Source organism: Thunnus maccoyii, chromosome 21 (assembly GCF_910596095.1).
Source record: "Thunnus maccoyii chromosome 21, fThuMac1.1, whole genome shotgun sequence".
In the NCBI taxonomy this organism is placed as follows: Eukaryota; Metazoa; Chordata; class Actinopteri; order Scombriformes; family Scombridae; genus Thunnus; species Thunnus maccoyii.
This window is the reverse complement of record NC_056553.1, coordinates 26,032,254-26,050,741: the sequence shown is the minus strand read 5'-3', so window position 1 is coordinate 26,050,741 and position 18,488 is coordinate 26,032,254. Positions and strand designations below refer to the sequence as shown.

Below are 18,488 nucleotides of genomic sequence, written 5' to 3'. Positions count from 1 at the left end.
ATTTAACCAAACCACTGTCTTTTCCTTACTCTAACCAAGTGTTTGAGTAGCTTAAACCTGACAACATGTGGGACTCAGGACATGAACTGGGCTTCTTGTCACAGTCCTGTGCTCTGTATGCCACCATCCACCCTGACCACCTCCCTGTTAATTCCTGGATTGGAAAACTCATTACCAGTGAGCATAATCCAAGCAGCAATTGCATTTCCTCCTAAACATTTTTTTTGGCGTTACAAATTGCTAGTTTCTAAACATATTATGCTGGAGACAGAGTTGGGTGGTGACATGCAGCATCATATGTGAGCTTAGGGAAAGAAATCCTGAGTGATGTTTGTGTTGCATACAAAGTGAAGTCGGCTTACTGGTGCTCATAGTTCAGAGTAAAGAAGTTTGTTTTTTTGCAAGTAAGTAAGCCGCCGTTCATTACCAGAAGAACATGTTGTGTCTTTCTCTTGGAACAATTTCTCTTAATGAAGTAAAGCCTTTGTTTTTGCAAGCTCTAATCTGGATGGAACAGCATCAGTCCTCCATCCCAGCTCAGTCTTGGTGTTAATCCCAATTTGGCCCTTGGCACATGAAACATCGGTGGCGAACCAAGAAAAGAACAGAAACCTAATTGGTTGTTTGTGGTCAATAACTTTTCCTCAGATTTGCTAGCAAGCTTGTTGATCCCTCCATACAAAGTTCCCAGGTTGCACTGCTCTGTAGGAAGTAGGACTCAACGCAGCTCAATACATTCCCCAGCCCTCAGTGTGTGTGTGTGTGTGTTAGTGTGTGTCTCTTCTCTGATCAGCCAACTTGAAATTGGTTATTTCATTTTGAACCTCAAAGCCTTGTTTTGCTCCTTATTACACATCCATCATAGCTATAGTAGTACCCCCAGGAAAAAAGTCAACACACACACACACACACACACACATGTGACCTACATACTTGAATTACTCTCTTAATCCATGCAACTGCTCAGGAATCTCTATCAGTCCTTGAAAAACACATCTCTGTCCTCTGCTGGGAGACTAGTGTGTGTGTGTGTGTGTGTGTGTGTGTGTAATTGGCAGTATATGTACATTTTCATTGATGTGTGTATCCTCTTTGCTATGTGTGTGTGTGTGTGTGTGTGTGTGTGTGTGTGTGTGTGCTGTAGGTGGTGTGTGTGGTCCATAACTTCAAAGGCAAGTTATTGCTGAGCGAGGAGTCACCAGGGGAGCAGCGGCCAAACACAGCCATGCTGAACATGGGCCAAGTGGAGAGTCCTCTAGAGAAGTACATTGCCTCACAGGTCAGTACAGCTCAATACAACACACACACACACTCACAGCACACACCTGCTTATCTGCTGGATCCAGTTTAATCACTCTAGAATACAGTGTGTGTGTGTGTGTGAAAGTACATTTATACTGTACATCAGGTTTAGATTAATGTGGATCTGTGAACTTTTATTTATGGATTGAAGTTGATAGTCATGCTAATATTCATTTTCTTTCCAATTCTATTCATTGAGTTTGCATTTAGATTGTTATGGAACCTAAAAATCTCCTTAAAATAATACCTTAATTTGCTATTATTCATTTTATTATCATTATTATTCAGAGAAAACATACAGTTGCACTGATGGCTGAACAAAAGCGGAGCATTATTTGGAGTTAAACATATATCTCACATTTACCTGATTCATGGACTAACAGAGGTTAGTAGAAACGAAAACATTTTTAGTAAATGATTTGTATTCAGAAGTGGTCTGATGCATTGATTTTAAATTCTCAAATAGTGACCTTACCCTCTATTTACTCTATTGCAGAGAGAACTGGGTCTTCATTTGGAATGAATTTACTTTAGAGACAGTCCTTCATTCCTATGCTGTTCTCTGGTTCATGCAAACTCAACACTTCTTCCACATTTAGCTGTTGTCTTGACAAATTCAATAAATTGTACATTTCCACAGCATTAATTCCATCAGTACAGCAAACTGTTTGCATTTAGTTTCTGGTTCTGTTTAGCGACTCACAGCTCTTGACTAGGGTCAGGGAAAGATGGTGGTTTTGGTTTAATACTGAAAAAGTAAACATTAACTTAAACATTAGAGGGCAAGTACACATACGCAATTATTTTTGCCGTCCGACAAAAAATATCCAAAACCAAACCTATGTAGTTGACAAAACTCAGTGATTTTTTAATAAACTAGAACCATCATCAAGAGTTTTAGTATCCTAAACTTAACATGTGAGACTCAGGACATGAGCCCTGCTCCCCCTGGCCATGATGTCTGTGCTCCCTGTGACTTCTTACAATGATTTCCACTGAAACCCAAACTACTGACGTTTGATGATTTGGCAGCGCACCTGGAAAGGTTAAGTTAAGTTAAATGTGAAGTGACAAATGTCAGATACACTCAGCAGAGTATGACACATGACGCTGTCGTCAGTATTCCAGCACAGTGCATTGTATAATGCAGGTGGTTTTATCTGTTGAGTAAAATCATATATATATACGTCAATCTAGTGCTACAAGAACTACTTTGATTCATCATTCTGCTGACTGACAATTAGATTAATAATTAGACAATTACATTTTTGATTAAATCAATAAAAATACTGACCATGTGGCTGTTTCAGCATCATCAGTGTGGGAATTTGCTCTTCTCTTTTTCATATTATTGTAAATATTAAATAATAATCAGTCATTTTATAACACCACTTTGAGCTCCAGGAAATTGTTATATAAATTTAAATTTTTATAGACATGTATCGTAACCAAATAGTTCAAAAAATAATTTAAAAAAAGAATGGAAACAGCTGCTAGTCGCAGCTGTAATTTAAAAAATAAAACACAACTCTTCTCCAATACATAGTGCTTTATTTACCAAACCTTAACCTCACTCACAATTTAATGATTTAATTTTGATTACACAAAGAAATCCTTCACAGAAAATCCTTCCATCATATCAAAAGTGGGTATGAATGACTGGCCAACATGATGATGGCCTGTAGTTGTTAGATATACTGTATGTTAAAAAAAATACCCATATATTGGTTTAACTCTGTATAGAGTATCAGACTGATTGCATTATGACTCCATTTCCACCTGATCTGTTTCTGGATGTTACCTGGAAAATGACATTTTTACCTGTTATTTATAAGCGTTCATGTTATCTTCATTCTGTCCATATTGTGATCAGATCTCAATATGCAAATTTCGGTGGGCAGAGCTGGCAGATTTGTCAGCAAACATGGTGCCAATCACGTCAAGGGCAGTAATGAGGGATACTCTCAAGGGAGTGCTATGATGAAAGCTACTTTTTTGCTAAAATTATTTAAAATGGAAGTAACCATAGCCAGCACAGAAGCTTGCGTGCAATAGTTTTATATAGCTTTGCTACCCTCAGCACATCAGTCACATGACCCTCATCTTGCTGTGGTCCGTGCACTGTGGAGTTTTAGCCGTTGTTACTTTCCCTTTGCAGGGGAAGAGCTGCTCTGTAGCTTTTTGACAGGCAGATTGAGATAGCAGGAAGATGGTGGAGTCAGATGACCTTTAAACTCAACTGGGTGTTTTTTTTCTCTTAAGAATATGGTTAAACTGTACAAATGTCATTTACACCTGCGTGAGATCTGATCCCAATGGCAGCCAGACCACTTGCAGATGTGGTCTGGTCCAGTCAGACTGGTTTCTGATTACAAGATGTTCTGCATGAGTTAACTCCTGCATTAACTGGTGTTTTACCTGATCCAGACAAGATATGCAGACAGAACCTCACATATTATTACCAGGTGCTTTATGTGCACAGGCAGTACTAGTGAAAGTGATTTATTGTTACGTCTAAGTGAATTAATCATCACTAAGCTTTATGACTTTATCAGCTGCTAACAGGCCTTGGTGAACAACAGAAACTCAGCCAAACTATTTCAAGTATGAGGATTATCATTCAGTGTTCATCACAGTCCCAACAAAAGAGTTTCTCACTATTATAGGCAGCATACCAGCTTTCTTGCGTTCATCTTTCCTTCCCCTCCTCTCTCTCTCTCTCTTATCTCCTAGCATCTGCCTTCTGATAGGCTTGTATTAGATAAGATGTTTGGCTTAATCAGTAGGTCAAATGTCAGTCTGTGACCGTGACAATAAGTTCATATATTTCTAAAATTACAAATGACATGTTGAAGCTCGTGTACTATCGTGATTACCAACTGAAGGCCAATGTTAGCTCTTACTACATCACCGAGCACACTATACCACTACTGTTCTGTTGATTCTAAACTTCCTGTGTGCCACCGGATTTTTCCCAGGAAAAAACCTGCATAACAGCATTCAGTGAACTGGACTGAATTATCTCAGTTATATGAATATTCACAAACTTAAATGTTACCGTCTTTGCTATTTCTGCTCTCATTTTTAAAATAGCCACATAGACTAGACTAGTATGGGTGCCAAAATGATAATGCTGGATATTAACCATTTGCACACACAACACACACACACATACACACAAATACACATATGTTGCTGCTGTAGGAGACGGATGATGAAGATGAAGAGTCTTGCTACATTAAGGAGCGCCTCCAGGCCTTCCTGCACTGGCTGCAGAGTCTCAACTGGTTCCAACGTCTGAGAAACAAAAGGCAAACAAACTATGAAGTGGTTTGATACCTCATCTCTGCCAAATCTCTGGACACATCTTGACCTGTCTTTATATTTTACATTTCAGTTTAGAGAGATGTGACTGGCTGATACTGTGCTGTCAATCTGGTCCAGCCTCTGTCCTGTGTTAGGTAATCATATGTCAGCAGACCCTTTACAAGACTTGCGCCAAGACTCATGAAATAAATGAAATACATAATAATTCTAATAGGTTCTGCTTTTCTTTTCACATTAGGTGCATTTCCATCCAGTTCCATGCTCGCATTTTCTGATAGAGCCCCTTTCAGCAGGACAGGACACTCAGTACCTTCCAAAACTTTACAAATCACTGTTACAAAAATGATTCATAAGACTGTTACCGGATCTGCCACCCCAGTGGTAAAGGCTTGGTTAATTTAGGCACAAACATTACTTGGTTAAGGTAAGAGAGAGAGATCCTGGTCATGGTTAAAAGAAAATAACATTAACTGTTTGTTGGAAATGGAAAACAAACAGACTCTTCTGTAGGGATATCCAGAGCCAATCCTAAGGATATGTATCAGATAAATAAACCAGATTAAATGCTCCTTTCTCTACTGTAATGTCAATGCAGTGAGTAGCTGGATGACAGGCCAACATGAAACTTTTCTGTTGTCAGTTTGTGTCTGTACTCAACCAAAGATCATTTGTGAGGAAAGAAGCTCCACTCTGTAACGCCACTGTACAATCAGAATGAGCGTTTCTGTAGTTCCTACAACACCAACAGAGTGAGACATCTTCTCTTTCAGTCAACAGGAGTCTCATCCTCACAGTTCATTCATATCGTAAGAATAATTTGATTATTTAATTTAATAATTTTGAACCAGGACCTTAAGTATTTCAATCAAGTAGCTCATGAAAAATAAGGTGTGCCAGATTTAGTAGCTACACTTCTTATTTCAATGTGCAAGATACATTATTTAATCAACATTGCACACCTACTGCTGCTACATGTATGAACTAGTGAATCTGCTGTTTCTCATTTGCCCTGTGTGTTAGAGTTAAGTTTGAACGTGTTCAGTGGCATGGCATTATGGTTATTCCCATTCATCCGTGTCACTGTATGTGTGATGAGAGACAAGGAGCCTTGATGAGCAGGTCTTATAGCGGTTGTGTTTTAGAATACCGCGTTCTTCTTAGACACATGCTGTCATTAGAGCAGCGAATGGTGATACAGTGTTGGAACTGTATGAGATAAATACTCAGATTCAGGGGACTCAGAGGATTATGAACTACATGGTAGATGATAATACATACAAACAAGACATGTTCACTCCCAGTGCCTCAGAAAGCTGTGTTGTAATCAATAACAGGTCCTTTTCCAAGTTTTCCTAGTTCCCACATCATCATCCTAGGGTAAGTGTTTAAAATTTAAAACGGCAATGAACATGAATTCATAAACAACAACATCAACAGTAAGAACACTGATATTTTTTTTTCTATGTATGTGCCTCTGAGGTGATATGATCCACAAATAGTCACTCTCAGTGTATGAATACATAGAGCAGGCACTGAACCTCAGTGATCTGACATTACAACTCATGTTGGTTACCATGGATGCCAAACTGAAGCTGAACAGTCATTAATGCTGTATGTCTGCTGTGTTAGAATAGCAACTAGGCTAAAGGATAGGTTGACATTATTTCAAGTCTGTCTTTAGACAATATCTACACGTCCATCTGTATATTGAACAACTTTTTGGTGGCTGTAATCATTCCTCCTGTTCATATGAGATGTGAAGAGATCACTTCCTGATGTGATTCCAATGTAACAGATGGGTTACAAAATCCACAGCAGACAACAGATACAGATCTGGATTTTAAAATAGTTGCAATTTTAATCCCAATCAAAATTATTGGTCAGAAAAATTACAATTTGATTTTTTCAGCAAAATTGTTCAGCCCTAATAACAGGTTGCTATGAGAAAAAAGGATGAGGAAAATGTACAAGCATCAGATGAGACAGATTTGTCATTACTGATTGATTGCTGCAGCAGAGACAACTGTGTGTGTGTGACTGTAGGTGATGGAGAAATAGGTGTTGACTGCTGAAAGTATGGCAGCTATTTCACTCTGAGCGTGATGGAGGATGTTTAAGAAAGAAGAGACTGGTTCTAAATCACTTTTGGCTCTGTCAGAGGAGAATGTTCATTCTGATTGATACAGTAAATACAGTGAGTTAGTGTCTCAGCCAATGGCACTCCATTAGCAGGTTACGCCTGTGACTGTAGAACTGCATTGCATTCTGGCAACAGATAGGAGCCCAACAGAGAGATTCTCTCTGAACTGTCATCTGTGTGGGCCAAATGAGTATAATCAATACATTTGAGGAGAGGTTGATGTCAGCTTATGTTATCCCCATCTCATTCAGTTGTCTCAGGCTTTTTTACCTGGCAACAGTAATCAACACAGACTCTAAATACTCATAACATACAAAATATCAGCCATTGGTTTCGACTCAAGGATGATTCTGGTTCATTAAAACTTGCGTCATATTTTTTGTAGTTTTGGATAATTTCCATCAGGAATAATAATATAATATTAACCAAGTTAATTGCTGAGTTCTCAGAACAAGATGACATCACTGGAAAAAAAAAAAAGTAAAAGTCAGAAGGTTCAAGAACCATGACTATCAGACAAGTTGGAAACAAACCTCCAGTTTGGTACAGTCTGTTTTTCTTGAAGGCCTTCACAAATAGTTGATGCAGTTTGTTCTCATGGACAGAGCTAACCTGCAGTACACTCCTGTCCAAGTCACAATGATGATGAGTCCTGAAGGTATTACCTGTTCTGATTCTCAGAGCAGTATGGGATAAAACATCTAATGGCTGAATTGTATGATGAAGCATGCATATAAATATCACATAACACTATCACCTCCAAATAAATTTCTTCCAGCTGCTTCTGACTGGTTGGACTTCGAGATGAGGTCACCGTGTTCTCATATCTCAGAAACAAACTTGTTGATGGACAAAACTACAACAATAAGACCCAAGGTGTAATAAAGTGGTATGTTCCTTTAACAAATCTATGTTGGTCAAACCCCAGTCCTTTGACCTACTGACTACCCATCTGCTGAGCTGGTAGCCATCCTAGTTCTCAGTGACCAAAGTAGTTCGTATCCAGTGAAGCCAAAGACAGGATGAGGTTGACTCAGGCGACTTTAACACTGTCCAGAGTATTTGGCATGTGTGGTTGAAGTGCTTTTCCTCCTTTCTCTTTGCATCTGACTGAAATCTCTATTTTTACATATTCTGTGTGCATAATACCAGACCAACAGTGCTGTGTTTATATTTACTCAAGCCTGCTGGGTATTCTTTTCTCTTCCTATAACGAGATATTTAGCCGCAAAACGTAAAAAACACACAGCTCCTATCTGATGATTCAATTCTCAGCTTCCTGCTGTGAGAGCGTGCGCTTGGTTGTCTGACAAAGAGCAGAAAATCTCCCTCTCTCACCCCGGGTACGACTGGCTTGGTGGAAAATTGCCTGCTCTAAAAATAGCACAGCCTAAAGATGCCTGGAAGCTAAACAAGCCACAGTGAACAAAATGCCAGGGCAGGAAGAAACCTTTGAGCAGCAAAAAAATGAATCCCATGGTTTTATTTCATTATTTTCTTTGGAGGAGTGGAATGCTATGACTTTATGTCTCTGCTGCCTCTAACCACCACGTGCTGAACCTAGCTGGAAGACGCCATAGACATACATTTATCACTGGCTAAGTATGATTTCCCTGAAAGATAATGAGTGAAACGAGCTACATTAATGATTTGATTAGATTGTTGTGCTAAATCTGCTTTGTGGCAAATTGTACAGTTTCTCTTTAGCTTTAATAAAACACCCAAGAGGAAATCACATTTTGGACGATGAGTTATTGCATCTTCTATTAGAAACACAACAGGAGGAAACTGCCTTCCGCCAATATAAATGCTAATATCTCTCCTTAGTCAAATGAAAACTGTAGAGGGGGAACAGATCCATATCAGCTTTTTAGAATTCTGACATACAATGTACACACATGCTGTACAGTAACATCTGGCAAATAGAATGGTTTTATGAAACTGGCTTATCATTAAACATCCATAATGAACTATAGTGTGTTATCAGCCTGATACTGAATATTATGTCATTCCATTAATCCTCGTTACATTGGATAATAACTGGAAGGCTACTTAAATACTCAGGGAGCCAAATAAGTGGTTTGAACTGGCAACCTCAACAGACTGCTGGATGGGCTTTTAAAGTAATAGTTCAACATGTTAGAAAAATGCTGGTTTGCTTTCTTATTGAGAGTGAGATTGATTCCAACAGCTAGCTTTGCTCTGTTCAAAGGTAAAAAATACACCTGCCAACACCTAATGATACCTGATGAAAGTGTTGTATCACACTAGTTTAACTCAGACACAGACAGAAATTTAAACAGAAGAGACACTTTGTGGTTTTAGGCAAAGTCACATGCTGGAACTATTTTTTGACAAACAACATTGTATCCATCCAGTGCAGTGTCTCCGGCTGCCAAATATCAGTGAACAGGTTTGGGTTTTGTTCTCATAAAACCACACACTTTCATTTCAAAACTCCTGTTTGTGAACAGATTCAACAGGTGAGATATAACCTGTGAATAAGTGAGTGTTAGAGGCGTTGGTGGACATGTGACTCTTCATGCCAATCATGATATAATTGCAGGTTGGTATAGTGTCTCTGCAGATCCTGTGGTATCCATGCAAACCCAGTGAATTTAGTGCATTGTACATGCAACCATCCACGCCGACCTCCTTCTGTAGAGGTTTTGTGGTGCTGTAACAATATCACACTGCTTCTGAGGGAGAGCATTCACAGGCCAGAAAATGTCTTTTGCCAGGAAAACAAAGGTTATTTTAAGCATTTTAAAAATGTTGTCTTTTTACTGACAAGGACAGTCTCAGTAGGACAAGAACCATCTTTACCCCTCCCTCTTCTTCTTCTCTTGCTGCACTGCCAAGCACACACTGAGGTTGGATTAGAAAATCAAAGCTTCTAGTCTGCATGAACAAGCATTCCCTGCTTCTGCTTCTTACTGGCATGGTTTTAAATGCTGTGGTGTTTGCTAACCATCCTTGTGTGTTCTGGTGCGTTTTGAAGTTGTGGAGATGTTTAGCTTAAACATCCCCAGATTTGAAATCTCTTTCCATGTGGTTGTTTGTTTTCTGCAGTGAAAACTACCATAAATGACTATTTTACTTGGAGTCTTCCCTCATACATATATTTGTTCTGTTTGACTTATTTTTCAGGGATTCTTCCAAATAAAAGTATCCCGCTAGACCAAACTGTTTTCTTTTTCTGTTGTTCTGATTTAGCTGTTGTCTTTTCCTTCCTTCCTCCAGAATCACATCGCCTTCGCTGAGGTCACATGACGTGGAGTCAGCTGTGTGGCAGACCCATTGGACATCCACGCTCTTCACCGTCCAATCCTATTAGCCGGAGCGCAGCGCTAAACCCATTCTGTGTGTGTGTCGGTCTGCGGTATGTTGTTCTATGTTGTCTTTATCAGGCCCCTGTTGTCATTTGCAGCTTCTTGTACTCAAGGAAAAAATAAAAATAAAGGAAGAAGAGTCAGTAACTAAGTGGGACAGGTTGCTTCTGCTTTCTCCATCTATGCACTTATTCTGAATCCTTGTCAGACTCTCGCCTCCCAAATGAAACTTGTTGCAAGGCAAAGCCTGAGACAGACTTGTTGCAAGAAGAACGAAAGAAGAACTGGATTGCACCATCTCAGCTCTCTAGGTGGAACATTTTCTCATGATTTGGTTATTCTGTGTGTAAAACAGCATTATTAATATTCAAGAGGCCTCCAACAAGATGGCTGCAGGCAAAACTGTCCAATATGTTCAGTGAGTGTCTGAACAGAGAGAGAGATGAAAAAGCCTCTGTGTGAAGTTTCTACAGTCAGTTTCCATCTTTCAGATTTTGTTACTGCTGTTATCACATAACCATCACATTTAGAGCAGTGGTTCCCAACCTGAGGGTGGACATGATAAATCTTGAGAGGTCATAATATTATTAATGGGAAAGGAAAGAAGAAAAAAAAAAGTTATCTTAATGTTTAACCTCTCTGTGTGTGAAATAGTGGACAGTTCAGACTCCTAACAGTGATTCAAATGAAACAATCTGAGAAGTTTAGAGAAGAACGAGTAATTGACAGTGTTTCATTTTAAGCTGAATGGGTTGGGAACCATTGATTCTGCTTAGAGTTCTGCTGTGAGTATTACAATGTGAGACAGAATTCTGAAGTAATTAAGAACTGCTGGGCCCGTATTCATCAAACTATAAAAAAGTGATTTTTTTTTTTTAAATTTGATGAAAGATAAAACAAAAAACCCTTCATTCTTACTCCTACTCACAAATTTAGGAATATTAAGTCCAGACATTGTCTGATACAATCTTGCAGTCTTCTTCTTTTCTGCTTTTGTTGGCACATTGCTGGATACCTTGGTGTATTACAGCCATCTGTAGTTCATTGGAATTGTGTGAAACCATTGTCAGGACTAGGTCACCTGCATGCACACATGTATGTATACATGATTATGTTCATATACAACAAAAAACTTCAAGTATTTGCAGACTTTTCTGTATTAAACCAAGACCATGATATTTCTTTAACCTTAACCAAGTGCTGCCAGAGTCTAAACATGAAGTTTAATATTGCTGTAGTTTCAACTAGCAGATATTCAGCTGCAAGATCAGACACTTTGATGAAAAAGGAAAGAAAAGCAGACAAGATGTGACTGAAAAACTGAGTGAAGATTTTGTTTTCTTCATCTGTTAATGTGTTAGAATAGATTCTTCATGTATTATATGTTTTCTCTAATGTATCTCACTTACCAGCAGCAGAGTTTCTTCCATGATCCAGTTTGGTTTTCTTTATAGCACCGAGGAAATGTAAGGATTCCTTTAAATGGATGAACATCTCCCAGCAATCATGTGATCAGCTGAGAGCTGATCAAAAAGGTTCCCTAACTTTGTTATGAGTAGCGACGGGTCGGTTGATATGCATATCTTATTCTTGACTTTTTTTAGCAAAGAACTGTTACTCTTAAGTTGACTCTTTACAATATTTTGAAGTGTGATCATTTGATAAATACGGGCCCAGGTCAAAGTAGCAAATTAGAAAAAGTGTACGTAAAAGGCTCAAACTGTAAATGTCATTTTGTGGGGATGTAAATCTATTTAAAGTCAAGGTAAATTTAGGATTATGTTAAGGTTAGGGTATGTCTCCAGGAAATGAATGTAAGTCAATGTTATGTCCTCTGAAGTGATAGAAACACGACTGTGTGTGTGTGTATGTGTGTGTGTCTAACTCCAACCAATGAAAACATTAAACACTACACTGAGTGTGTTCTAACATACATACACTAACTGTCAAGGGTTTCTAAGCCGCACCAGACAATCACCACCCCCTTCTTTCTTTCTTCCTTCCTTGTAGTTAAGTACTGGGTGTGTGGTAGCAGGTGTAATCATCTAACACTGTACATGAGGAATAGACGTGGAGAACAGAGCACACATTGTCTCTGCAACCCATTGTCAAAGATAATGACATTTGCTTGCTTTTGTCATGTGAAAGCTAAAAAATACAAACGTCAGTCTGACTCACAGGCCAAAACTGAGATTTTTATTGTATGCATTTATTAGTCAGATACATGTAGTTCTCTTATTGTCTCACATCTGATGTCAAATCAAGTTACAGTGATGTTACAGTAAAAGGAAGTTGTTTTTTTCTCCTTGTTTGTCAGAGAGCATTTATTCATGGTCTGTGTCTTCAGTATCAAAGAGACATGGAGACATGCTGGGCCGCCTTCACACTGGGGAAATGCAGTCTCTGTAGTTCCATCTCATGGCCAATCTGGACATGAACGCCTTTGATCATTGGCGAGACTACAAGTTTTGTTGTTGCACTATTTCTTCTTTCTCTAAAATTTCAATCATGCAGCTAAGTGTAACATTAAACATGAAAGGATCATTTTACTTGAATCAGTTTTTGTAGCCACATAGTCAGGACCTCTCACATAGATAAATGCAGTTTGTTGTAATACCAGTCAATCAGTCAAATTGCTATTATACTAGCTGTCAGTGAGAAGACTATCCTGGATGTGATTGGAGAGTTTTAGTGTCAAGTGCTTTTTAACCCTCACACTTAAAGGACTTAAAGGAACATTCCAGCATGTTAGGAAATCTTTCTCTTGTCTGTCATCCCCAGTTGAGAAAATGGTCATTGCTGTGTGTCCAGTTCAGAGGCAGGCGAAGATGTGTGTAGCCTAGCTGAGCACAAAGACTGGAGGCAGAGGGGAAATGCTAGCCTAGCTCCAACAAAAGAGAAAAACTGTCTTATGAAAGAGCTCCAACCTCACCTGTCCTCCAAACTAAATCAAATGCATTTCCTCACAATGCCCGATGCCCCTGTTGACAGGACATTGTTTGTCAGTGCCTACCAAAAGTCACCTTTACAAAAATGATTCATATGACCATTTCTGATCTTCTCAGCCACTGCCAGGATTTGTTCAGTTTAGGCCAAAAAACTATTTGGTTAGGGTTAAAGTTCACCGGGTTTGTGGTGCTAATAACAATATCATGCTACTTTGACTTTTACATCTAACAGACAACAGTCATGAGTCAAACAGCCACTAGAGATCTTTGTCATGTTGATGTAAATTTGGATCATTTTTAGACATTTGCAGCTACATTTGTTCTCCTTTGATGGAAGTAGGAAGTCTGTGTACGGGATACACAGAGATTATAGGGCAGCAAATATATTACCCAACATGTTGGAGTGTTTCTTTTAAACCATTTAAACAAGGATTACAAGATGTTCATTTGAATTTATTACAGGAACTATACTCATTTTAAATGGTAATACGGTAAACGGCAATGCCCCATCCAGTGAAATCTGGTGGAATGGCATTCTGAAGCACTAGCTGTCAAACTGTCAACATAGTGATTTTGAAGACTACAAAGATACCAGAGCAGCCATGATAGCTGTCTGTTTTTCTGTGTATGCTGTATTCCCAGTGGCTGCAGCTGAGGAGTATTTTCATCATCAAAAGATCAATGATGTGATGACTTCAACATTGCAATCATCAACCATCTTTGCAGTTCTACTTGGCTTTTTAGCCTGTTTTAACCCGTTCTATCTGTTTTACTGGACGGTTTAAGTCTGAGTTGCTCTGATCAACCCCTGTATGCAGCCATTTCCAAGTTCTGATAAACCCACTGAAGCCCCAGTTTGTGACTCTCATGTGTTACATTCTCTTTGAGCCACAGAGCCAAGCATCAGTTTTTCTGAAAAATAAATACCCAGTAATCTTCAAAAACCCTAGAAGGTCACTTAACAACACTTTTTCTGAGGGTATTTCCAGAATCATCAAAGACTCGTTTAACCATGTGAATGAAAAATAATTCTGTCTACGGCAAATTTAATTATCATTTATATTTGTCTATGATACTTTCATTATTTTATGTTTTCATCCAAAATTGAGAATTTTTCTTGTCGTACAAAATGAGCAAGAACATACTGTATGTCATTTCAGGCTGTCTGGATAGGAAACAGAGTTGCAGCTTGGGAAACTGGTTCATTTTTTTTATCTTATATTGTACAACAGACAGAATATTTCTTCATCCAGATGGTCAGAGGAGTCTTTGAAGATACCTTAAGAAAAGTGATTTTAATCCACCTTGTAGAATAGAACACAATGCATCTTTATTGCCCACCAGATTGGAAAATTGTCTTGGGCTTTTACAAAGTTTTAAAAAGTTTATTTCGGACTTTACGAAGTTCGCTGTGTTTATTTTTCAGAAAAACTGATACTTAGCTCTGTGACTGGAATATACAAACTAGGATTACCTGGCCAGCACACAAAGTTAGTGACTAGCTGGTAAACAATAGTGGAGCATTTAGCCACTACAGAGCCAGATACTTTCTCAAGTACGTAAAGGTTGCTAACATTTTAGCCAGTGATGTGTGTGTGTGTGCGTGTGTGTCTTTTAGGTTGTTTTGATGTTTTTCTGCCCCCTAGTGAAAAAAATGGATGAATGCAGCTTTAACTGATTCATCAAGTGAATACCTTTCTGTCCTTTGATTGAACTGTTATAAAATAGTTTTAAGCAGTTACTTCTCTTAATGTTGGCGATAAAGTGACACGTATATTTGCAGTGTATCCAAGTCAAAGTGCCATGCCACGTCACTCCCTGAAGTCATTCTCCTTCGTAGCAATAACTATCACATTACTATAACACGTCGGGCTTTCTTTCCCATTACGACAGAGGATAAGAAAACATTGAAGGTCTAATTCTTTTGCCCCTTCAAATCTCTATTTTTGTAATAATCACTGAAGCACTTATGAATAAGGACTCCAGGCAGGAACACGCAAATAGCAGCACTTTAAATCAAGCTGTAACTCTTCTCATTGCTAATGAAATGGCCACCTGTGTCGCTGCAGCTTGAAAACAAACATCATATGAATATTCAGGACTCTAAAAGATGAAATCTGCTCAAATGTGCATTGCAAGAGCTACTACGCTATCCTAGCATATTTAAAGGAAAAGAGAATTGTAAAAATGTATATGTTTAAAGTATATATATATATCCTTTTGGTCATATTCTACATTACTGCAGTCTATTTTCTTATGACTGTGTACTGTGTGAGTGTTCACGATAAATGTTTCTTTTCTCCTCCAGATAATGTTATTGCTTCTTCATGTCATTTTACTAAATGAGGTATACTTCATGTTATTGTTCAGAATTACAGCTACATTTTATACTCTGTTTTGTGAATAGTGATATTCATGTTTGTTATGTTAATATTACATTATGTTTCTTACTCAGCTCTGTATTTCATATCATTCCTCAGTCAAGCTCCTTCTGAGGTTTTAGACATAAGTTACAAATGTTTCTAAACATGTGGTTTTTACCTTCCCCCACACTGTCATGTGATTTGTTTGCTTCTAGTGGGTCATTTTGTATGGATGTTGTTGCTCTTCTTCTAAACCAGTTCTTTTTGTATTATTCATATTTATTTTTAAAATGTCTTTTCTTTTCAACCTGAGTTTAAATTGTGACCTTTTACACTGTAGAAAATAAGAAATTTACAGCCTTTGAATAAAAAAAACATTGAAGGGAATCAAACATGAATTATGTGTTCTGCACTTCATTCATTTAGAAATATTCAAATAATAATCATGTTGCATTTCACCTCCCACTGCTTCAATTTTGTCTGAAGTCAACCTCCTCAGCACTTGTCTTTTCTGAGTCCCAAATTCCTCAGAATAGTATTTTGCATTGTAGCCTATGGTCGTTTTTATTTCTGTGGTTCTTCTGTGGCAAAAATGTTTGGGGAGAATCTGAGTCTTTATTTAATTTAGCTTTACAGTTCATTCTTGGCTTCACAGAACCAACTTCAGAGCAGTTGACAAAAACTGCCAGTGGTGGTTCTGGTCTATGTAAACCACAGGGGCTAGACTGGGACCAGTTGAATGAACTCTGAAACTAAGTGCTCAGTTTAGCACTGAAGTGGCTCATAATTCAAAGTCATGATGCAATAAATCATATTATTTAGCAACCCTGTCTCCTAGAAATAATGTTCATATACAACTACATTGCAACAGCAAATATGTTTTGCTAGAAACATAATGCTGCTTAATAACATTTTCTCTCAACATAATGAGAAAATGTTAATTAATGTATTTTGCAAGTGGCACAAATATTGATACTGAATGTATGAGTGAAATATTCAGAGACAGTGTACCTAGTTGTTTTGGGGGGGGGGGTTTCCCACCAAAATATCTTTTGCAGCACAATATCCACTAGTAGTAACTACAGCAGTACTTTTTATGGTTGTGGTTATGGTTATGGTTTATGGTTGTGTTTAGGCACTGGCAGCACAATATGTTTATTAACATTTAAGTGAAACGACGATCTTTCACTAACCTGAACCAAAGTGGTTTTGCTGCCTAAACCTGAACACACACAGGACTCAGGATGTGAACCTAGAGTCTCTGGTGTCGGAGTCCTGCATCTTGTACATTCCCCGTCCATCTTTACCTCCTCCCTCCAACTTCAGCGTGATATATTAATGTAATGCTTCATTCATTCAAAAAATGGTAACCTGTGAATCTAATACAGGCAGCGGTTACATATGTCAATGCAACATAATTGGGAGAACAATAAAGTATATGAACATACTTTCTAGAAAACAGGGTTGCAAAGTTCATGTTCCCATTAAAAAGTATCAATGCATATATCAAAAACAGTTAAACACTCTTGACGATACGCTTGTTGTACAGAAACAGCCTGCACCACAGCTTAAAGTTCATCACAGTGTAAACATGAGAATTTTGCAGCTGTATAAATTGTTGTAACTAAATTTACAGGAATACTACAGCCATACATCCTTCCAATAGTTGCTGAGATATTTCACACTGCCAAAAAGTTACAGGATCACCAATCAGTAGGATTCATCCACTGGGGCCCATAAACGCTTGTATCAAATTTCACGACAATCCTCCAAGTGTGGACCAAAGTGATGAAAAAAGGACAGAACAATCTGAGGAGAATAAGATTATGAGTAAAGACAGAAGCTCCCCAACCAAACCTCTGGGACAATCTGAGGATGACAGTGGAGATGAGAGAGGTGGAGGGTTAATTCTACTCAGTCTGACAAACAGAATCAGATTCAGCAACAACATTTCAGAGTCAGTGTCCATCAAGTGATTGGTTTATAGAAGTCAGAAATTAAGTTAGTTTAAGGAAGTTTGTTAATAAGACAAGCTCTGACAGTGTGGGAAAGTTGAAAATGTTCAGTTTTGGAATGTTTTACAACTTGAAGACCTGGAAAGAGGTGGTAGAAATTAGTCAGGAGAAGTTTTTGTTTTTAGGTTTAGTTTTTCATGAACTCCCAACAACACTATCACATATTTTATCCTGAAGAAACATTTTGATGATGAGGTTCACTGGAACTTTAAAATACTGTCTTCCCCTGCTGTAAGACACTTACTTACCACACAGTAAGGTCTCTGACCCATTTGTCCTGAAAAAGGGCAAATGAACACACAGCTGGTGTTTTGTGATGGATGGGTGCTTTGGTAACATTTGTATCTGTCAATCTGACACAAAGATAGGATTGAAAAACAGTACATTTCCATGTCTTGCAGCACTCCTCCCAGTGAGTCTGAGACAGCTTTTTCCCCCAGGAGAAACCTTTGAGTTGGGACATATCAGAGAGCACTCAGCCCGTCCCCTAGGAAATTTTTGAATGCATGTATAAAGCAAAAAATGTTGCTGTATAAAATGTATACTTGCTGGTATTGCACACAGTAAGCTGTCTAACGAGGTGATAAAGCAGGGACATTTTTGGAATCTTAGTTCTTGGGAGAAACCTGACAGTACAACAAAGTCCATGTCCTTTATATTGGTTGATGTAATCTACAGTGCTCTATGCAGCACTTCTTCTGTCTTTCTCTGTGTTCCCGTCTTTATACAGTACAGTGTGCTTTATACAGTACACTCTCAGTTAAACCCAGTATGGTATCGTGGATATTAATTAGCTTTGAATTGTCATGTAGAGGATAATTTCTCTGAGGAGTAAATTGTATGGATATGACACTAATAATATGTCAGGGGTGAGTTCACAAAGGTTCTCTTGAGTTTTGCTCTTTTCTATCTATCCATCTATCTACCATATTTCCTCTAATACTAGCTGAGGCCTTTATTTACCTCAACTGCAGAGGGTACCAGGCCTTTACTGGACGCAGGCTTATATTAGAGAGAGGCCTTTATTTCTAATTCCCTCTATTTGATAAGTATATTTGCTC

The 18,488-nt window shown here is 38.3% G+C and overlaps 1 protein-coding gene across 1 annotated transcript in view; it reads left to right on the top strand.

The window, feature by feature from the left end:
- plppr5b (phospholipid phosphatase related 5b) overlaps positions 1 to 15,769 on the top strand; it is a 173,678-nt gene extending 157,909 nt beyond the window's left edge. The window contains exons 7-8 of the mRNA XM_042399259.1: positions 1,145 to 1,279; positions 10,013 to 15,769. Coding sequence (XP_042255193.1) covers positions 1,145 to 1,279; positions 10,013 to 10,042 — 165 coding nt within the window. The 3' untranslated portion in view covers positions 10,043 to 15,769. The remainder of the gene's footprint in view (positions 1 to 1,144; positions 1,280 to 10,012) is intronic.
- Positions 15,770 to 18,488: the final 2,719 nt, after the last annotated feature.